Below are 24,073 nucleotides of genomic sequence, written 5' to 3'. Positions count from 1 at the left end.
TCTTCTGTATAAAAAGGACATTTAGATTGAAAAGGAATGAATGTCCCTATGTGTACACGCCATGTGGTTCAAATGATAATGAGACATTACTGTATTTATAGGGTGAGGGTGAGGACGGACGGACCCACACACCCACACACCCACACACACACACACACACACACACACACACACACACACACACACACACACACACACACACACACACACACACACACACACACACACACTTGCTTAACATATGCTTTGCTGTTCTAGTATTTATGGTGGCGTTCTTCCACTCATTCTGGCCTTTTTTTTGCAATTTCAAGGATCGTTTCTCCAGCGACCGCAAAAACCATTACATCACTTTTACATTACTCACAGCTGAGCTTTCGTGAGTGTGTGACCAAGTAGTGTGTGCATGGGAGAATATGTACATTGGGGAAATAAGTTAGAAAGAAGACGAAATGAATGTGAGTGGTTGTCTTGAATGATTAGCTTGATATTCACTACATTGAACCATAAGAGGTAAGCCTTAATCGCCGTCATTCATTTTGCCTGTCTATTTGCGCAGGAGGAAGAATTGTGGGAATAGTAACTCATAGTTTGGCATAATAGGGAAAATGAGGAGAGAAAAAACAACTTTTTCTTCATACAGTGTACGTGTGCATATATGTGATCTGATTCCGGTCTGTGTCTTATGGTTGTTGCTTTTCACTTACGCAAAAATGCTGCAACTGCTCCAAGATGAGGGAGCACATCGCTCTCACCACAAAGCTCAGATGCCCCGTCGCAGCTCGTCCTCTTTAATAAGTTAGCAACATATTCTTTTTGTTTCATTATTTATGGATTAAGGGTGGATTAATTGTAGGCCCAAACTGACCTGATGATTTCCAAAGCACGGCGTCATAAACTATCCATTAACTGAGGTCAGTGTTGTCAGACGGAGCGGCAAATTGATCACTGATGTAACAGCCACTTTCTCAAATTTACAACTGACCTATTCACTGTCTGGACTTTGTATTAGTCATGCCTTTGCGACCACTGCCCTCGGCTCGGCTGTGTGGGCACTCTGGTTTTATAGCGGAGTGATTATTAAAACACTTGTGTTTTAATCTGTCTGAGGTCGACCTTTGGATTAAATCAATTAAATGAGACAAACAAAAACTACTGTTGGTAATTTCCATTAGTGCCATGGGCACTAATGGAAATTCTGGGTAGGGGTGGTTATTAGCTTTGATAATTCTTTAAAGTCAAATCTCCATTAGCAAGCACTATGTGATACTATTATACAACGCAGCAGGACGGGGGAAACACAGCTTGCGCATTCTGTAATGCTATTAACAAATCAACAACTTTTTTTCCCCAAACTGGACTTGACAGTTGCTTTGAAACAAAAATAGAAGCATTGTTTAGAGCAGTGGTTCCCAACTTGAGGGAGAGCTCGAGATGAAAAGAGGTTGCACCACGCATTGGCTTCACTGTAGTATTTTGGATATTCAGCGAGAGAGGTATGAGTCCTCTGCCTTTCTTAAGTCGTTTTCACACTGACCCTGCATCCCTTTAATCCTAACCTCCTTTGGTAAGTGCAGAGTTTACAGGGCAACATTTTGAAAACGTCTTCTGTTTACACAAAAACGGCAGAAATGATGAAAACAATGTAGTTTGCATGTTGGGCCACTCGCCGGTGCTGTTGGTTGTTTTTGTACTGAAACTACACACATGCACTTGGAGAACACTATGTCATAAACATTAACAATGGCGAATATATGGACATTCATATTGACAGACGATGAAGTTGGATTGTTATTACAGGTGACCATTGTTATTGTCCAGAGCAACTGTGTTTACTGTGGTGCGCATGGGATGCAGCAGCCTTTCAGATAAGTTGCGTTTTCCTCCGTCCACACGGAGCCAGAGAGTTGAAGGAGCCATTTACTAAGAGCTGCTTTCACAGTGGCTCTGAGCACCATTGTAGAAACGGACGCTCAACAAAGGTTTTTCGTTTTTACTTGAAAACGTTGCAGAAACGAGGCCTCGGTGTGTTTAACACAAGGGGGACCAGGGTCATCTGGTCATCTGGCCTGTCTACCTGCCCGTGTTGGGATCGAGCTGAGCTCTGATCATCAGCTGTATGAACAGTGGATGCAGAATTGGTTGAGCTCAGTCAAAACATCATCATAATGTTCCTGCAGCTGTTGTCACTAAAAATCCGGCCACGACCAAAAACCGAGTAAATCGTGTTGAAATTATGGAACGAGCATGACTCTGAGATGAGGGAGCCGCTGACGATGGGGTTTCATTAGCATCTATTCTGCTTTTGCTTGTTTATCTCGCTGTCATCTGTCGCCTTGGTGATGATGAACCAACATGATGTTGTCACACATTCTGCACCAGATGGAAAGGTGGGGGCTGCGGGGGGGGGGGGGGGGTCTGTCAACATTGTAAAGGTGCTTGGTTTTAAATGTGAACACCTTGTCAATATTTCTCACGCACATTCTAAACATGTTACACCCACATTATTTATTAAATCTAAAGGTACCGCAATAAGATAGTCGTATCAAAGAGATAAAACCCGAAGATCTCAAACTAACTTGGGTTGAATGGTAGAAAAATTAAATAAGCTACTATCTTGGGTTTTGCAAATACTACAGGCCCAGCATTACAATTTAAGACAAGGACAACATACTAGAAACTAAAAAATGTAATCTATCTTAACTTCTCTGCAAACTGCAACGAAAATGTATATTAGAATTAAAGGCTGTGTTTATATGGGCACTTTTGTGTCAATCTGATTGAATTCTTTACGATTCAATGATCAGATTTCCCCAATTCATTTCAGTGGATCAATCCCATATTTGTCACATTTGCAGTTTGTGACATGCCACACAGATTCCCACCTCCGGCTTCACCCGGAAGCCCTCTCGTATTAAAAAACTGAATAAGCTAAAGTGATTACGCTTGTGGGTGTTTTTCTTCTTTTTTTAAACTGCGATATTAAAGAAACATAGTCTTGGTTCAAAATAAGGAAGAGACGAGCGCGGGTCACCTGATGTGACACGTATTACGTCACAGACAAGCACACAAAGCTCGCACTTCAAGAAGTAACCCGATGTGCTACCGGACTCCATTTATCCCCTACGATCCGAACGGAACTTCAATCGGATGGTGCAAATATAATCAGATTGAAGTGTTTATATGGTGCAAATTTAATCGGATCAGCATTTAAACAGATTACTTTTGGTCCATGTCAGCACAGCCACAGATTATCTGAAGCAAAACTGAACACCTTTGTGAAGTCCCATTTTTTGACAGAAACCTATGTGTACTCAATGAAGTGGCCGGTGAGTAAATACAGTATATGCAAGCTGTGCTGTGTGTGAATGTATGAGGCTACATTGAATGGCTAAAATAATCCACATCCACACACACACAGCTAGCAGTCCCATAGGAGAGACATTGCATAATTAAGCAGCACTCATTAGTGTATGTATGTGTTTTATGTGTTGTGTCTACCCTTAAAATAATATCAGATGCAAGTGAGTTTGTAGCTGTTTATTTCAGAGCCTACGAGTGTATGGCTGTGTTTTCTGAAGGGATGTTTGTGTTCCTGCTTCAGAACGTGTGTGTGTTTGTGTGTTTATGCGGATGTGCGTGACCCTGACCCTGTTTTGGCAGTCTTTTGTAGTGAGCTAATGATGGGACCTCTTTACACCAACTATATCTGCGAGGGCCTTGATCTGGATTAGAATTCTGCTTTAATGAAGGGAAAAGTAGGACAGAAACGCACACGCAAAAGCATCAATAAACATGAATGTCGACAAACATGCACATGCGGACCCTCTCACCAAAACGGTCCTCGAGAAAACATTAAGCCAAACCCAACACTCAAACTTACAAAGAAAATATGTGGAAATCGGCGGTAGGCTTCAGATCAATCACGCATGTAACTAATAAACACACTGACCTGGCACTGAAGGTGTGCTTGCCCTGAGGTCGCTCCACTCCCGTCGGCTTCTCTCCAGCGGGACTGGCTGCCTGAAATAAACACACAGCACATAGATTCTGTCAATTAATGCCCAGTAACCACTATCATTAAAAAAAAAAAACTCAACATCGCTTCTGGATTGCAGGGCAAAGAATTAACTATGTAACATTATGAAAAAATCAGCACCTGGGAACATGTACGTCAGGTGTGAAACTTAGAAGAGAGAGCGAAACAAAGGGAGGTGAGTGAATAAACGAGTGAAGCCATGAGTGAAGGGGCTGCTAATTTGATGGATGGATGATGTGCAAATAGCAATTACAATTTAAAGGCAACAAGACAGTGTTGTCAAGCAGCAATAAATAACACTGTCATTGGGCATGGCAACCAAGAGAAAGACAGAGAGGGTTAGGGAGGAAAAGTGCAGTGGTGAGCCAACATAATAATTACTTTACATACTGCACATGGGACTTGTATGTATGAGTGTGTACAGTTGTCTTAGAGACACAGAGAGGTGATTCATGCAATACGTCATCTGTCATGCATGCACTTCTGCCATAACTTCTAACTGCTCCATATGTTGTTTACTTCACAGAATGGATCCTGTCTCCCGGAAATCTCGACTATCTATTATGTTCAAAAACAAAGCCGACCTTTGTGAACCCAAGAATGCTTTGGGGTATTTAGCCGAGGATGCTGCACACTTTTTATGATACTGCACATTATGGAGCGTAAGTCATTTTGCTACCTCAGAGTTACTTAAAATAAAAAAATATATATATTTAAACAAATTCATAATATTGTATTTTAGACAAGGGACACAATAATTTATTCATATAAGCGTATGTACGTCAAAGCACTTTAACCATTGTGCAGCCACATGACATTACAATAATTGAGACTCCAATCAAAAAGCATTAACACTTCCAAGAGCACAACAAGATTACTTGTATATTACTTGCATATATCGTATTATACAGATCTAAGTGACTGAGATTTTTCATTGGTACTGTAGCAGAATTCTGTTGTCATACAGTGCCATCTAGTGGCACCAGGTGGTACATATGAGTATTTTTTTTAATACATGTCACTTCTGAATGTAAAGCAAGGCAAAATTATTTAAATTGTACCAGTCAAAGGGAATACACAGTACTTTTAAAGAAATAAATTAAAACGAGGTGACTAAGAATCTTAATCTTGAAGCGAGTACGATTATGAAATACATTACAACAAAGCAATTTAGAAAAGCATAAAAATAATGATAAATAAAGTGAAAAACGTTCACATAAAGATAAAAAATTGCATAAAATCAGTTGTTTAATGGAAAGCTTGAGCAAATAATAGTGTTTGAAGGCCTGATTTTAAAGAAGTGAGAGAATGCAGGTTGTGTGAACAACTAAACAACTAACAAAAGTGTGATTTATCGTACAGAAAATGTGATAATCTCCCCACTGGAGCGATGAGCAACCACATTCAACTGCTACTAGCATTGTAAGCCACTCTCATGACAACTTGATATAGTTCACCCAGAGACACTGGGATCTAACTCCGTCTTAAACGCTAAACCCTCGACAACAATGACCTTTCAAGGTATTGTTTTACTGAACTGTTTTGGAAGTAAAAGCTTTAAAGAAGTAAACCGATTATATTGAGCTTTAGCTTCAGATTTGCTGAGCTTTTTCCTTTTTTAGACCAGCTGGCTAATCGTATTGATGAAAAAGATGTTGACCAGAAACATCCCTACCTTGTACACCAACTCTAACAACAGAATACTATGAACTACAGCAGCAATAATTGAAGTACAGGCTGCACTACAATGTAAACAACAGTTGGAATTTGTACATGTGTTTAGTATTAATCTAAAAATCCAGTGGGACAGGATATTCAAAAATTTAAAAAAAAGACATATGTTAGTATGTTGGTTTGTTTATGTGAGCATATGGAGACAAACACACACACAGGTCAATAAGGCCCCGTTCAGTAGTCGACCCTAATGGACTCTCTGACCTTCCACCTTTGACCCCCAGCATCCCACCATAGAGCCATATGACCGGCTCCACCTGTCACACAACGACGGAGGCAAAGACCAAAGAGAGCCGAGAGCATGACAAATTAGAAAGGAGGGTTGATAAACCCACGACAGATGTCAGAGAGCACAGGAGTGAAGATGAGTTGAGAATCAGAGCCTGGAATGTGAGACAACGGTGGGAGGGATAGGAGATAGAGGAAGGTGAGGTGAGACCCCGGCAGTGAGCTGCAGACTGCCAGTACAGTAAACATGGGTTTGGGTTTGGGTGGCCTGGAAATCAATTAGTCTGGCCTGGCTGTTGATGCCGTCATGTGAGCTTAATTAGTAAGGATATGACAGGTAACATCAATCACAGTAACCCCTTTGCCATAACAGCCACTCACACATTAATCGAAAAGCCTCTGGTGCTTAATCATGTCTCATTTAGTAATTGCTCGCAGAAATAGTCTCTCTGCTCTTCGCTCTTGCTCTTCGGAAGAGCAACATATTAATTACAAAGGCCTGCCATGTATGTTAGTTATTAAAGGCTAATTTAAAACAAGTAAATGAATCTGAACGAATAAATGTGTCTCATTATTCATATTAGCATTCCGGCGATGCTCTGAACACATAATTATACACGTTGAACTCCCTGTTGCTTGAGACTGCCAAAGCCAGAATTCCAACTCTCACTGGGTTGTCAATATACTTTATTCCCCATAGCAAGAATGTACAATATTTATATTTTGAGAAGAGTACACTCTTGACACATTCAGAAAAATCGACAAAATCTCAAATGTTTCAAGATTGATCAGTTCTGTCGTGGTTGTCAAAAGATAATCAATTGCATCGAAGCATAATGCAAGCGTCTCCTTAAAACGATGACGCACCTGCATTTGATGACTTTATCCATATTCACCACTCGACCTGAGAACATGTGCTGCGGTATCTGGAGCTGAGATGTCAGCAGCAGATCCTTTCAGAAGGTTCAGAGGTCGTGACTGCGACGATCGGACTAGTCTATCCAGCACATCCCACTGATGCTCGGGTGAATTGTGATCCGAGAATTATGCGGCAAAGTCAACACTTCAAAACTAGTCCTCAAACACTTTTTGCTTTTTGGCAAAGGCGCATTCCTCCGCTGAAAGAGGCACCGCTATAAGGTAAAGCAGCTTCCACCACAGTGTGTCCTTGATTTGCAACAATGGGACGTTTTGTGACACGTGCCAAATGTTTCCAGAAGAACACGGTGCCAGACTGCCTTCTTTCACTGCCATCGGAACGCAGGCTGGTAACACCCCACACCAGTTGCAGTTTCGAACATACTCTGACCCAGCCATCATAATTTGTTTTTTTAATCAAAACTTGGTCAGATCCGTCCTCTCTGAGGCCAGAATGTCTTCTAACGTCCTGACATATGCCACCAACCAACAGGTCCAATGATAAAGAACAGAAACATTGAGTTTCACATCACCTGTCAGTGGTCACATTGTTATGACTGATATGTGTATAATTGCTCGGCCAATAAAACTGGCAAAATGATAAAAGGGCTGGTGCTTCAAGAATGAAAACACTTTTTACATGACAACAATTTATTAGAGAGACATCAAAAGACCAGTATAGAGAAAACGTACATACATCAGTCTGTTGACGCTGGACAGCTTAATCAATACTTGTGAGCTTTCCAAAAAATGGACAATACAGGAGGAGGATTTGCATTTTAACTCTGTGATAGATGGTCCCACTTTAAAAAAGAAAAAGAACTACGCTGGTAATAAATGGGCTGCAGGCATTTAGTCTTCTCAGTCCATTCAAATAATTGCTTAAAGCGGATAAAAAAGAGCAAACTATTAGTAATATTACTAATTCCTGAATAACCAATCAAGCTAAGTGTTTCCTGAAAACGCTCCAAGAGTCAGTATGATGAATTAGTAGAAATGCATGCTGGGCATTTTCTGGTAAATGCATGTATGCGTGTTCGTCTGTATGAAAGTGATAAAGTCGAGGTGATCCATCCTGGAATATCACTTTGGGAATGTGCATGATGAATAGAGAAGTCAAAGGGGCCAGACCGAACGGAGAAGAAAATGGATAATATACAAAATATAATTTTCGGTTAAACTAATGAAACAGTAAATGAAATCACTCCAACTAGAAAAACAATGGTTAACTTCTTAGTTTAGTAAACTGACATCCACACAACTATTAAGAGAAAAATAAATATTGTGATTCGTGGTGGTGGTAAAGTCTTTACAAACACTATAGATTTCAAATTTGATGATTCGCTCAGCAAATTTTGTTGTGTTTTTTTAGCCAGGCGTGTTAATACTGTGTTAATAATTGGTGGCTTTTCTTGACTTCCTGGGTTCTTCTCTGGAAGCCAACGACTGAAGATACTTCACAACCGTGCCGCCTCGAAGCTTAAGGAGAAACCAGCTACAATTGTCTTCAGTTAAAGCAGCAGTCTTCATTTAAGTTTGATATTTAAAGGCGACAAAGCAATACAAATCTCACCGACGACGTTTTCCGTTGACTTTTCAAAAAAGTTGAAAGATATTACTTTACTTAAAGCATTACAGTTTATTCCGATATATTGAATTCTTGCACCGTGGTATGAATTCTATCGCCACATCCTGCTGGAGAATGTTGAGTTTAGCAGTGGGTGCTCCAGTTATTGAAAAAACCCATAAGAATCAGTTACCTGTGCTCGCCATGCAAAAAGCAAAAGAACATCTCAAGGACAAAACTCTGGATACATATTCATGAAAGCTCTTATATTACTTAGGATGGAGACAAAAAGAAGGAAGAAAAAGGAAAAAAAATACACTTTTTTGGGTTTAGAAAAATTCAGAAGCTGATTTTTAGATGGCTCTGCTTTGACATTTAGGCTCCATTTACACAATGTTTCAAGTGAAAATGCATCTTTTTGCATTTTTAATTAAAAAGACTTATGCGTTTACATGGCGACGTGTTGAAAACGATGTCCACTTACAAGGAAAGACTGAAAATAAGTAGTCAGTGTGCCAGGCCACAAGTTGAAGCTGTTCTTATGAAATTATGAAAATCAACAACTTGGGAGCCGTTGCCCAAAAACTTGCATTTTCAGCCTCCAAGCACCGTTGTCTTGTAAACAGAAACACAAAACGTAACAAAACTTTTCCATGTTCATTTGAAAACATTGTGTAAAGCCTGTGGAAGCCTCAATCCACCTCCACAGTGTTATTTTTAGATACTGCTCACGATCTGGTAGAAGTTACTATCATGTGAGCAGGATAAGAAAATATTTTCAAGCCACATTCAAGTCACTGGAAAACGTGACCTGGGACAGAAAAAATATGTGACATATTTTTAGGCTTGTTAAAATAAAGCAGGAAGTAAACAACACTATATCACAGACGGGACATTCATTTCCCTGAAGCATCAGCAGTAACCCACTGACCGGCAGTTATGTCGCGACTTAATGAATCTGCGGTAGAAAGAGAGAAAGTTCAAACTAAATATTCCTCAATAAAATGTAACGGGTGTGTATTAAGGTAAACAAAATGATTATGCAGTGGAGGTGAAAACGCCACAGTGCATAGATGCAGGTGTGCACAGTCACACTCGCAGCACAGCCTTATTAGCCCCAGTAGTATTGTGGGCAGGAGGGAGTACTCCCAGCTTGATTAACACACAGGACCTACCCTGCAACCCTACGAGTGTGTGTGTGTGTGTGTGTGTGTGTGTGTGTGTGTGTGTGTGTGTGTGTGTGTGTGTGTGTGTGTGTGTGTGTGTGTGTGTGTGTGTGTGTGTGTGTGTGTGTGTGTGTGTGTGTGTGTGTGTGTGTGTGTGTCGTACGCATGACAGAAAGTGATTCCGCGGCTTACTGTATTCATTTGAGCTTGGCATTTAAAAGGAAAGGAAAAAGTATGCTCGCAACCAGTAAATCTCTCAAGAGTTGAAATTATATAAAGTGAGAGGGGGACAAAAGAGACAGAGACAGAAGAAAGACAGAAAATTACTGCAAGAGGAGTACTTTCGTCTGCCCTCATCGCTCTCAGCAAAAGGCCAAGTGACAATTTGAACAATTACCCGGAGCCATTACCTCCATCTGAACCTGGACGGCTGCGAGGAGACAGATGAGCGAGTGACTGTGAGGGTGTGCGTGTGTGAACGAGTGAGGTATAGTCAAGGAAACAAAAAAAAAAAAAAAGGATCCAAAAAAAGAAGAAAAAAAGGCTTTTACTCTGGTCTCATGCCCGAGCCCAACGCTCTGTGCAGCAGTTCCTGCAACGCAGCAGGCATCAGACAGAGAAGCAGAGAAATGTGAGCCAACAAAGGCTGTCAAGCTGGAAGAAAAGACTTCCAGGCAAAATAGTGAAAAGGGGGTTTTATTTTAAAATTATAATGACTAAACTGAGCGCTGCAATGTTGACAGAACACTTCAGGTTAGCAATGTCAAATCCAAGACAACTCGGGTCAAACTTTGATTGAAATTCGTTCCTCAGAGTCAAAATATTTCTCTCGCACACTGTTACAGTCTCACTTGCCAAATATTGATCATTTATGTGTGCTGTAGAAGGCTTTAATACTTGACACATAGCCAAGACCAGGCAGCTGTGTATGACATCTTGAAGTCAAATTATGTCTTTGGGTTTTGGAATATGTATCTTTTTCTTTTTTTTTTTTTTAATTATTATTCATCTTCTGTCTTTTTTGCATTTTAGAAGTGGAACATTTATTGACTTTTATGCTTTTTAGGAATTGTTTTCCTTGATTGTGACACCATGTGATCGAGCAGACAAGTGAAATGATATTCAGGACATGAATGCAAAGTGCATGCACGTTGACGCGGCAAAAAAATATAATCACGCAGCCCTACGATGAACGAAGACGGGGAGATTCTAGGACAGGTGACCAGTCCATCACAGAGCAGAGCCAGAAAGAAAGACACACACACTCACAGGGAGAACATGTAAACTCCTCACCAAAAGGCCAAACCCACAATATCTCGGCGTGATGTGACAGTGCTAACTACTACACCACAGCCAAAACACAATGTCGGTAGTTAAATTCCTCCACAGAATCTCTTGGCATTGCTAAGCAACTGAAATCAGTGGATGGCGCTTTAAATGCTATTGTGAACTTCTAAAAGACCTGTGTAGAAATGGACTGATCTGCATATTTAAATGAGAAAAGGATATTAGAAGCTCATTCAAACCATTTTGTGGTAAGAGAAATGAAGTGAAGTGCTTAGTAGGGTCACTAATCGAATAATGCAACTCTTCAAATGGCTGTAAGGACTTTAATAACAGGGCAGATTCAACTTAAGTGAGTTTTTTTTTATGAGACAATTCTCTGAAAATGTCCAACTTCTCCTCAGCTAACTTGCCTGCAAATCATTTTTCTGACTTGGTTTAAAACTATTTGCTCTGATTCCAACGTCATCTAATGAACAATATAACTTTTTGTTTCTCCGAAGGAAAAGAGTTTCATTTATATTTCTGCACTTTCTCGACATTAGAATCAAAATTCGGATCAAACACAACATTTGTCTTACAAGATTTTCAAAATATTTTACCTGAAATTCGGAGAGGCAAGAATTCCAGCCATCACTGTAGCTATGGGTTGCAAATCAAAACACTGCATGTTGTTTTTGGCGTCACGAATTACCACAGGAGCTGGCCATTGTGGAGTCGGTGTTAATGAATGGAATCATTAGCGAGACAACAAATCCGGCCCTTTGTTGTTGAATCATGCAGGACATACTTTACTAGTGTGCTCTGTATATCCTCAAACAGGTTAGATCAGTCAGCAAAAAAAAAAAAAAAACAAGCAGCGAGACTGACCACCTCAGAGAAACAATCACTTCCCCCAATAGAGGCGAGCCTTGGAAACAAGACATTCAGCGGGGAATATGGCCTGATTAAAAAGCGTGTTTGTCCAGTAAAGACTCTCATGGGTCGAAGGCTCATGACTCAAGAGTCCAATCAAGAGTGGAGTTTCTCCAACCAGCAAGCGCGAGGGATTTTTAGTGTCCTCCGATCTGTCGGGTGAAACTGGAACACCACAGCATCTCTAATGCAACTGGCACACTGCATAATGATTTTTATCTGTTGTGATGCTCTGGTAAGTAAATGCATGTTTATATGCATGATTAGAGGAAAGAAAAAAAAAAAAAGGTGTGTATTATATGTAATTATGCACATAAATATTAGGTGGGGGGATAAATATAAGACTTATTTTTTGACAGAGAAAGCTGAAAAATATTTGAGGAGGATAATTAACTCAGAATAAACAGTGATGATGGCAGGAACTGCAAATGGAGATTTCAGAATAACCTTTAGTGAAGTCGCTCCTGATTCGCACCAAAGAAAGTTAAGAAATGTATTAAAAAAGTAATGCCTTCTTTGAAATTTTTACATTTTTTTTGGTGGTGTGGCAGTAAGATCGGAGCCTCTTGCGCGCTGGTTTTGGCCCACGGGCCTTTTGGTGTGACACATCCTGCTCTAATCTCAAAGTGTTTAAGCAAACATGGAAGAATAAAGAGATTGAACTGACAAAGGAAACATTTTAACACAGTTTCAGCTGCAGCGTAATAGATCAAAGGGTTGTGTGTTTGTTTTTGTTTGTTTTTTTTACATATGTTTTTGTAAATTCCGGAATCAAACTGTTTAAAAATTTGAAAATAAAAAAGTTGGAAGTACGACACCGATGTAAAAGTGAGTTTGGCTGTTGTGAGGAGGGAGGACGAGGGGAAGGTAAAGCAGGGGGGGAGGGAGAACAGATGAGGCAACAGGAGAACGGAACAAGTGTTCGCCCTTTGGCCTTTTGGAAGACAGAGAGAGAAGAAGATGAAAAGAAGGCGGAGAAGAGATGGTCGTCCGTCTTTGTTAATGGAGCCTGATGTGTCAGAGTGCGTCTGGATTAGAAAGGACATGAAGACGTAAAGGCACCATCCAGCCCAACCCTTAAACACATCCATGTATCTCACAAGCATGAAAACTGCTGAGTCATGTCCACACTCCACTTCAGGCAAAACAGGAAATACTACGAGAGAACATGTGTCGATATTTGAGATAGGATGCGGTTAAAAAAAAACAAAAAAAACAACACAAATACCTACTTTTGTATGTTTTTGGTCTGACTTTGATTACATGATGACAAACTAATTAAAGAGAAATTTCTAATCGGATTCTTTCAGTCGTCGATAAGATTACTGATCCTATTTTCTATTCTCTTCAGGTCACAGGCAGTGAGGACAATGTTTCATCTATCCTGCTGAGAGGAAGGCCATGGGGTCATCAAAATCAAAGTGTTTATCCCCTTAGGAGTTTTAATGTGCTTTAGCATATTTTTTGGAAAAAACGCCTATTAGATTACAACAACAGTTCGGAGAAGCTTATGGTGCCCGTAACGATTCTTTGAAGAAAATCAATAGCTTGCACAAAAAACATGGTGGTATCAGTTTGCATGCCTTTTACACTTCCCGATGAAGTTTGATCTGGCTAACACCATTCTTCCAAGTCTCCTCGGCACTAAAAAGACAAGAAACTGACTCCAAATTAGATTTAAATACAAAAACCGAGACTTTTTTTCCCCAGAAACATGTGCAATAAAAAAGTAAACATACAGTGGAAAGTTGTTTTTAATCCAATCAAAGCAGTGATAAATATTTAATGCCTCTCGATATAATACCGTATATTAAATTCAGCTTTGATTCAACTGTCTTTTAATAGCAACACTTTCAATTATATTCTGTGAGTCATTCAGTGTTTTCTGGACACCAACTTTCCTTTAAGTCTACTGTATTGTAAATGCACAAATCCCCATATGTTGAAACTTGGCATGCTTTATCTTAATATTGTATCATAGATTTCTATATACTCTTGAGGCGTGTGCCTAGCGGCAGAGCTTCATTGACTTTGAGATACACCGTAAGTTAATTAGTTCACTCTCATGATTGGCGGTAACTGAGCAGCTACGGACATGTTTGAGTATACCTGAGTCATTAAGAGTTCATACACACAGTAGAGATACTACATCCTTAGCTTCCAGGTATTGCTGTGTGCTCTCAAGGCTTACACTCGTGGACGTGCAAGTTGTGTGTGAGCCTATTTTCATCCAACTAGCCTTTTAGGGTCTTACCATGAGTGTGTTGTCTCCATTGAAGGAGGGTTCAGTCTCTGCTGGCGGCGGGCTGAGGGCCGAGTCACTGCTGCTCCTCACCAGCAGGGGCGTACCTAAAGAAACGCACACAGAACAGTAAATAACCAAGGTGCATTTATTTGCAGATGTTATCAGGAGTACTTTAATCACCCGAGGCTCAGTATTAAAGGGCCGGTTGGATACATGTACTGATGGCTGCAATACAAATCTGAAATATTAATCTGCAAATTGAAAGAATGTAAAAATTGGCAATGTTAATTTGTATTTTAATAGAATAGAAACCGAATGATTTCAGCAGAAGCCGAAACCTGTGAGCAACTCTATGTTTATATTGTATCCTGGTGTGTGTGTGTAAGCAAATAAACAGAGAAGAAAAGTCAGGATCGAGTCAGAATTTGCGTGACAAACAATATCTCGAAAACATTATTGCACAGTTTTAAAGTTTTATTTATTTTCATAAGCCCTCTCCACTCTCACTCTGCTAACACATGTCTCTTTCCAATCACAATATACAGTGCGTACACAACCACACATACTGACATCTCAAATGTGTTTGTCTTAAAACCGCTGATGCTATTTTGATGCAGGCACAGGTCAGCGAAATTCATGTCTAATAATAATTTTTCAGCTGACAAGATAGACGGTGAGACAGTCATGGCACACAACACAAAGGGCCGGGAGTGTTTCTTTATGAGTGTCAAAGCTGGATGAGAAAGAAACAAGAGAGATGAGAGGACTTCGTTAAGTTGTTGGTTTGACAACAACAACTTCTGTACAGTTGTTGGGATATTTCTGTGAAAACGAGCAAAAGTGCTGAAAGAAAAGCAAATCCCGATATTGGGACAATATTACCTATAAATATGAATGCATTTGTGAGAAAGTTGACAAAGCATATTGTACTATACAATCAAAGAGCGTCGCTTTTAATGGAAGTGTATAAATATCTCAGAGATACATGTGAAGCTAAGTGACATGATGTCTTAACAAACTCCATTAACAACATCCTCATTAGTTTAACCCCTTGAATTCAGCTTGCCCTAGTGTACTAATTCACAAACTGGTTTATTCGACTGCTTGTCATCTGCTTGCTTCGATAACATATTGCGGACTCTTCCATCCTCATACATTTAAATTACATTACTTCACTGGAGGTAAATGGCAATGGTTCAATTTTTTTCCCCCAATAGTGCAAACTTCAGAGAAGTGCTGTGTCTAAACTGCTTGCAAAACATTTCCCAGTGCACAATGTGCCATGTGAAACAGATGGTGAAACTATACAGGTATTACCATTCGTATAATAGTAAATAGAAAGTAGGAAAAAGTGATGCAGTGTTATGACTGTTGATAAGGGAACATTAAGTACAAGTAAAAGCTACATAAAGAAAGATGAATGGAAGACGGAAAGCAGAAATCTTAGATATCCACTATTTGAATTAATACCAGGAGTTTCTGGTGACTACATTTGAAGCTCATTCCTGAAGTTAATGTAAGATTCCCTCCCTTCCTATTCCATCAGAGCACTCCCTGGTGTTCATGCATCCAAATGGGCAATAAGTGGCTGACTTGCAGGTTTGAGTGTGCAAGTAGGTAACATATGATACTGTCTGCATCTCATCAGCTCTCTGCATAAAATCATCATTTACCTCAAACTGATGAATGAAATACGCCACGCCGCTGCCCGCGCTGCCGCCGGAGCTTGTGGAAATAGTGACTGTAATTGAGTGGGAAAGTCAACACTGCAAAAAGCTAAGCAAATAAATAAGATTTATAAGTGGTGGCATTATCATTATCTGTGTGGTACACTCCCAAACCTCCAACCGACCACCCCCCTCTCATAGGGACCATCAATCCATACATACATTAGGAACCCTGCCATGTTCGCGTCTACAGTTCAATCGGGAATAGAAAAGCAAAGGTGGAAGTGGTGTGGGTGGAGGGGACTCTGTACGGCAGGACTACTCAGAAGACAGGCCAAATGATATTTGTAGGGTCATATATTGATTGCCACAAAATGGACCCTAGGTGCTCTTAAGCCCGGCTGGGGGATATGGATTACATTAAACCTCTAATCAATTCATCTCGTCAAAGGAAGGCAACCAAAGAAAGATGAATGGACGGGGAACACAAGTGCTCCAAATGAGAGTTTGTTGAGACAGACGGGGACAATGGGAGAAAATCACTTACAATACACAATAGAAATGCGCAAGTATGGCAAAGTGTGCAGAAAATATAAAAAGTAATTTGAGTATCACAAAAGAAATCAAGACGTCTATGTAGGGAGTAACGGGACATCTATTTTCCATATTGTGATCAAAAATCATTGAATCTTTGATTTAAGGTTGGCAAAGAGACTGGCATTACAATCAACACTAATGACGGCTCCATCGTATCAAAAGTATGTGAGCTTCAAAATCAAGCATCATTTCATTTATAATGTGCACACAATCTTTATAACAAAACTTAGTGTATCTCCCCCTTATTTCCATGTGAAATTCAGGAAGATTGATGAATCAACACAAGAAAAACCACAACGCATTATTGGTTTGTCTATTATTAGTGGTATGATCAGTGATGATCTCTTTTGCAGGCTTTGTCATCCAACCTCACCGTGCACATAAGTGCAAGATGAGATATCTTTTAAATCTGGACGCCGACTTTCGGTGTCAAGACTTGGCAAGTTATTGTCAATTAGTGCTTCAGAAGAACTTCTGTATTTATGATGGATTGTTTTCTTAACAGTAAACACGTTACTCTCAACACATCGTCTAGAAATGTTGCGATTAAAAACCATCCTGCAGTCCAAACAATGTAGTCTGTGCTCTCTCACCCCAACTAATGTTGTGAAATAATATCAATGTGATTTAAATAGTGACACGCTACAAATGCAGCTCCGGGACTGTTTTTTTAATCCCTTCGGATCTGTTCCTTCTCTGAATGAAACACTGTCCATTTGAACAAGCAACTTGGAAAAAAAATCTGGGAAAAACAGGCGGAAGAGCAAGAAGGAACTCTCATAAATCAAAGTGTAACCGTGGTGAGCAACACAAAGAAGACTGAGTGACAGAACCAGATAGTCCCAAGCTGAGGCAATGATGAGCAGACATGGAGAGTGAGCTGAAGGAGGCTGGCGGTTGGACTTAAAGCCAAAACATTAGACAGTGACGGAGGCCTAACTCTGACCCTCTCGGTCCGACAGTGATCATCTCCAGAGCTCTGTTACCTCTAATCTCCCATGACAGTCGCACATTCTTACTAATCTCTGCTGATGGGCGACTATACTGGAACAGACTAAACTTCCTGTCCTAACAGGATCTGGATCATACAGCCCAGGTCTCCTCATGATTTAGAAAGCTTCCATCAGACAACGTTGGACGTCCATTACTGTATGACTTCTAGGAAAGGAATAAAATAGACAATGTTTCATGTTACATACACAGTGTTTGTGAAGAGAGAAGAAGGATAATAATCTACTGTAAAAACAATGTGTGTCTGAAAAGTCTTTGAGCTCAAACTGCCTGACAGCCTTCAAAACCGGCTCGGAAGTTTCAATGAAATCAACAAGAGTGACAAATATTGCGCTTTTTTGATAGAAGGCAGCTCACAGTAAATACATGAGCAATAGCACTCTTCATTTAAAGTGACATTTAGAAAACAACAATGACAAAACATGCTGAAATGTTGCCGTTTGTTCAGGCTTTACTGTGCGCACTCATAGCCATTCAGCTCCACGGTTTGTTTTCGTTACAGCTGAATTAAATGTAGACAAGTTGCTGTGACAGCTCTAAATCCTCTCACACTCACAAGTACAGTAATGCGACTGAGCGGCCCTCGACTTGACGTAAGGCAGAGAGTGAAGCTGAAGGTCACGGTGACGGGTCTGCTCCAGGTAACAGGAACCAGACGCAGACATCAGCTTTTTGTTTCACAGCCTGACAGAACACACACACTTCCTGTCTTCTCTTTTGCTTCTCATCTGACTCTTTCATCCCATTCTCAGGAACAGCAATGCCAACGTTTCTGCTTTAACCATTCTGCCTTCATTAATGTCCCGCCCGTCACTTCCCGACCTCTCATTGTGCTCATATCCAAAGTTGACAGTATCCCCTGTGTGTACAAAATGAGAATAAGGATACACTGTAGCCCAACGTACTTCTTAATGTTATCCTTTCTATTCCTTCTGAAATATTTTATGACACTTTCCTGCAAAATATCATCCAAATTGAACCTGATCCTTCAGCTGGGACCTGAGTGCAATGACCTAAAGGTTACAGTCAAAGGTTAATGAGATTCCCAAAGGACATTCTTCCTTTCCTAAGCCAGGAGGCTCTTATGAGAGTGAATTTAGCCCGCGTGATACTTAACTCTCGCAAGTCCCAGTTTCATCAGCAGTTAAGACATTAAAATAAGTATTTGGTTTACGCAGTAACATTTCCAGTGAAAACACATTGTATTTGCATTGCCATTTCAGCAAAGTTTAGATAGACAGAAATTAGGTCAATTTGTACAGAAAAAGAAAAAAATGCAGAAAATGATGTAATTACCATGTCAGGCCACAAGTTGGTGCCATAATGAAACCACACACAATCATACAGAGAATTACTACACAATAAACAATAACAATGGCGAGTACAAACACATTCGCATGGACAGACGACCAAGTTGGATTGTCATTCCGGTGACTGTTTACTATAAAATGACCAAGTCCCAGGAGAATATGGACTGGGAGTCATGACACTCTATAGAGACAAACGCTGTTGTTATTGTCCATCTATATGCGTATGTGCAGAAGAACTATTCACTATGGCAGTGATGTGCATGCGCAGTAGCAGCATTTTAGAAAAGTTTAGTTTTTCCCCGTTTACACCGAGACGGTGTCGGAGCGGTTTCGAAAAGTTCCATCTTGGGAGCCGTTTAGATGGATGGATGGCTAGATGGATGGATGGATGGATGGATGGACGGAAATGTAAATTACATATCAAACGTCTGATAAGACATTATTTTAACACATTGATTTGAAGAGATGGTGTTTTCAAAGCAAACCAACTCATGTGGATTTGGGAGAAGACAACTAAACACATTACCATAACGCAGAGCTACTCACTGGACTTGAGGGCTGATGAATTGACTTCGATCTCCCCTCCTGCGATTGGCTGGAAAACAGAGAGCTCTGTTTGGTAGAGGTCGGGGCTTGAGGCTTGGCTGTTGTTAGCCACGCCCCTCTGCTGGGCTTCCTGCTCCTCATACACCGCCATCAGCTAAGATAAAAAAAACAAAACACACAAAAAACAAACACACCTCAGTACGGAAATGTGCACCTTCTGTTCAAAGATTATGTTTAAGGATCCTCCAGATCTTCAGCCATTCATATGACACTTGTTGAAATTCACATATCTTGAGTTCAGGCAAAAGCATTAAATGTAAACGATGAAAAGAGAAACGGCAATAAATTGACAATTCGTCAGAGTGAGATATTTACAACATCTCGACCACCCCCCCTCCAAAAAAAAAGAGTCTAAACACAATAAAAAACTGTAGGTGTTTTAATAGATGTACACAACATGTGTTACCTTGTGGATGAGGACGCGATAGAGGACGTCCAAGGAGCCCAGCATTCCGGTGACAGTGTACGCCTACAGACTATCAACCTGCTCAATTCATGTCCCTTCTGCGTGTGTGTAGAACCGAGCTCGCCCTAACCATGTTATATAGTGAAATCCCAGTCTGTTGAGTCGGTGTTTAGCCTCACATAGCTGGTCAACACGGTGTTCTAGGGGCCTCCACGTTAGAGGCTGAATAGACCCGAGTGCATCTGTGTTCGTATGTGTGTGACATACCTACAGTGGTTCAGAGTAAAGAAAGGGGACTTTGCCAGCAAAGCCAGAGGCTTCCTGCTACACTGAAAGCTGCAACATATTCTCTCTCGTGTGAAACGACAATATCTGTAATGGCCTGTTTACACCGGGCGTTTCCAGGTATGTGATACCCAAAGATCAAACCTTGATTTGGTTTTTCCAATAATATGCAGTATTTAGACATGGTTTTAATCTTTGTCTTAAAGTTTATCTTCCTTGTGTTTTTACAGACCTCAGGCGGCTTGAATGGTGAAAGCACAATTCATTTCGACTGCAAATACACCGACCCTGGTGTGTGGTCACAAACTGTTCAATCGCACACATCCTAACATCAGATGCATAAAGTGTAACTAATATTTTCCCCTTTATCTGTTTCAGAAGAGGATAGGAAACCACAAACAACAACTTTACACAATTGCTTTAGTGAAGAATCCAACATATTTTTGAATGCTGCAGGTAAAGGAACTGCATGAAATACACCAGTGAACAGGTTCTGAAGTAAAATACAACAATTTTGCCAATTTTCCCTTGATTGTCATTTTTATCTTTCAGATTCAGGTGTAATAATAGTGCTTTCAGTTATCCTTTTTGGTACTTTCAGTTGTGGCCGTGTGAAAGCGCCATTCTGATATTTTCCTACATGCGATGTTAAAATGCATGTAGAAATTTTTTTTAAAAAAGAGCAGGATTACTATTGCAACAACACATCATCAGTAGGGTAAAACTAACCTGCCTCACGTCTCTGCCAAAATGTTCCCCTTCTTTCCCTCCTCGCGTTGTCTAGATTTTGTCGGCTCGTATTTAACAACCACTTGAAAATGAATCTACACGGGCAGAGCAGCGTTGCCAGATATGGCGCTATCCCCTAATTATAGAGCCAAACTCTCTTAAATTTTAACTTTGTTTTTATTATTGGTTGTGCATTTGTCTGTTTATGGCGTGTTCATTATGACACATAATAGCTTTACAGTTTTCTCATGATTTCTAAACAGGCTGAGATTTAGGCTGGTTTTTATTGGGGTGCGTGAGTTTTACGTTGGCATTCCTGGTGCTGACATGCCTCAATAGCGTGCTCGGCGTGACTTCACGTCGTCCTCTGCGCATGCACTCCGGTCCGATCACGTTGACACGGCAGGTTGCGTTTGAAATAATCGCGCAAAAAAAAAAAAACGGGATCCTGGCAAAAAAATTGGAATTGAGCATCAAGATCTGCAGTGTGAACGTAGCTTTAGATGCCAAAAAAATAAGGCCATAATAAGTTTAATTTTGACTTTTAAGTTTTACGTGATGAAAATGTCAATATTTTTTCAAAAATCAAACAACTGCTACCAAAAATGAGGACAATCTCTACATATAGAACATTTTAAAGGAACCTTCTAGTGCACAATACAATGAAATGCCCCCCAAAAGAACTTCTACTGCTGCTGCATTATGCAGATTTTCACAAACTCACCCTCACAGCATTGCTTTCAGGTTAGTTTGATAGCAACATGCAAAAAAACTCAAATGTACTGCATCGTGTTGAAATACAAGACAACATGTGAAAGACACGTTCTTTTGTTAACCAAAAGAAACCACTTTGGTTAAAGTATGGACTAACAAACTAAATCAGTTCTTCTTTCCAATGTGACCATAAAATATTTTGTCTTCACACAATGTAGCGCCTCATTCATAACTCTACCCTCCATATCTCACTATTTCCGTCCAAACAATGCATCCAGTCCATCATACATTAATGCTGTCACACTCCCTCTCTCTATCACAGATCTCAGTTATCGTCCTGCTCCATTGTGCCTTCTTCAAGCAACCTTTATCTCACCCCGCTTGCAGGTTCCTTTCTTTCATCTCTCGGTCCTATAAAAGCCTTTTCTACGTCTCTCCACCGTCTTCATTCTACCGCTTGCAACTCTAATTGTTAAAACTCACATTGCTGCCAAAAGCATTATTAAAAAAACAAAAACAAAAAAAAAATCATTGTGGTTTCGTTATGCAACCCAGGAGCTTTTTATTTGATGGCGATGAGTCTATGTTTTTCTCACTTTTCTGTCCAGTAGCAACCAGCAGATATCGCAATTATACAGGCTGGAAAAAAAGACAGGCATAGAAGTAAAGATGGGATAATAATATTTTAAAAAGACTTACGCATTTTTTTTCTTTTTTAAGAGGAAAGAGTTCACATCCATAACCGTTTTTAGTGAATTTGTCTGTTTGAGTGAGTAGAACAAGACTAATAGCTTCCAGATAAGGAAAGAGAAGAGAAAAAAAAAACATGCACAGAGGGGTGGCAGAGATTCTTAAAAAAGAACATCTGAAGAATGACTGGAAGAAAAATGTGCAGACAAATTCAACAGAGCCCTGCCAAGTCTCTTAAAAAGCAGAGGTGAGAGAGAATGAGAAGACAACCAGATGAGACAGGGGAGGACTTTGCTTCTGTTCTGTTCGACAGGGGACTCAAAGACCTGCCAAACAAAATGACACCGCAGCCCGAGCATGCCGGGGAAAAGAGGGGTGAGGGAGACAGAGAGGTGAGGCTGCACAGAGTGAAAGCAGGAGAAGAAAAAAGAAAGAAAGAAAAAATGGTGGCGGAGACTTTGAGGGACCGATACTGAGAGGGAATTGTGATGATAATAATGAGAGAGACTGACACACGTGCTGCACTGTAAAGACCTCTGGGATGTCAGCGCGAGAGCAAAAAGCAAACCCGAAGCTTGAGATTTGTCTGAGAGTGTCGCCGTGTCAAGTGCTGGAGCGATGATGTGTCCATTTTCAGAAAAGGGAAAAGTTACATGCTGACAGAGCCGCCCGGACCACGGATTTTCGGCAGCTCGGGTTCTTAGTGCCACAGGAAAATCGAAGGATCCTCAACCCAAACAGTGTGCACATTTAATTTGTTTTTGATAATTGCTTTAATTTGTTTTCCCAACACTTCATATTTCAAGTAATGAATAAACCGATGCGAGCCAGAAATCTTCACGTCGGTCTTTTCAACATCAAAAGCTCAAAGAATCTTCCCAAATACTGATGACAGCTCGTGTTTTTTTTTTTTTTTACCATTTTTGTCATATATTGTTACTTTCCCACTGAATACTCTGCGTCTCTATCACGTTGCTACACATAACATTTAACCTTTCCATCAGTAGTCTGTCAACACCCTCCACAGACACAAAGATGAAGATGCTGGTAAATTTTTTTTGTGGGGGGGGGTTCATTGCTTCTTTTTTTTCCCTTTTCAGCATCCTGTCAAAACACAGATTTTACTTTGATCATGTGGTTGACAAGCTCCTGTAGAAGTGCCTTCATCTATTTGTGAGCCTCATTGCTTAAGCTGCAAAATGCCACCCGAGCAAGAAACCAGGTTTCATTGTGTCTTCACTGGGGCTGGAAGGGATGAGGGAGCAAACCAACTGATTGGGTGGTTTCTCGTTTCACTCCTTAATCCTGATGCTGGAACAAAGCAAGTTCGGAGAATACGCCATGATTCAATTTGGTTGTCCTTGGTTTCCAATGTCCATGGCACGAGAGTTCACAATAATTCTAATAATTTATACACAACAGCCTTCAGATTAGAGATATCACATTTTTAATGTCTTTATTATATATTAGGTTATATATATTCCCTATTTTTTTACTGACTCCTGTTGCCCTCCCCACCCATTGTGGTGTTATTGTTAGACAGAACTCTGCACAAAGACAGAAGCAGGACTGTAGCAGCAATGATGGCCAAACGTCACACAAAAGCCAAGAGGAAGAATTAAGCAAAGCAGGCATCAATGGTTGTGTGTTTGAGGCCTTAACCTGTAAACAGCAGTTTCAGACTTGGACGTGTTTCACAGAAGAGTGCAGAGGGACAGAGTACTTTTCGAGAGGGCGCAGAAATGCACAGCGCAAACAACACTGCAAAAATATGAAAAATTGATAATCCTATATGTGAGCCAAACTCCACAAAAACCACAATACAGGTGGATTTCACCTACATGCAGTGTAAATTCTTCCTCAATACTGATCAGGGCTACACTACTATCTTCTAAACTATATGTGTTTTAATAATAAATAATGAAGGATTTTATCTGAAAAAAGTAATAAACAAACATGCAAGGA

General features: G+C 40.3%; 1 protein-coding gene across 6 annotated transcripts in view; it reads right to left on the bottom strand.

Annotated features, from left to right (window-relative positions):
• Positions 1-24,073, bottom strand: part of pard3bb (par-3 family cell polarity regulator beta b) — a 242,849-nt gene that overhangs the window by 163,899 nt on the left and 54,877 nt on the right. For all 6 annotated transcript variants that reach the window (XM_080478440.1, XM_080478441.1, XM_080478442.1 and 3 more), the window contains exons 3-5: positions 19,225-19,378; positions 14,103-14,197; positions 3,950-4,020 (exon numbers count right to left, since the gene is read on the bottom strand). In XM_080478440.1, the coding sequence (XP_080334566.1) occupies positions 3,950-4,020; positions 14,103-14,197; positions 19,225-19,378 (320 nt within the window). The remainder of the gene's footprint in view (positions 1-3,949; positions 4,021-14,102; positions 14,198-19,224; positions 19,379-24,073) is intronic.

The sequence above is a fragment of the Lipophrys pholis genome (assembly GCF_963383615.2).
Source record: "Lipophrys pholis genome assembly, chromosome: 13".
Classification (NCBI taxonomy): Eukaryota; Metazoa; Chordata; class Actinopteri; order Blenniiformes; family Blenniidae; genus Lipophrys; species Lipophrys pholis.
This window is presented reverse-complemented; position numbering and strand designations above follow the sequence as displayed.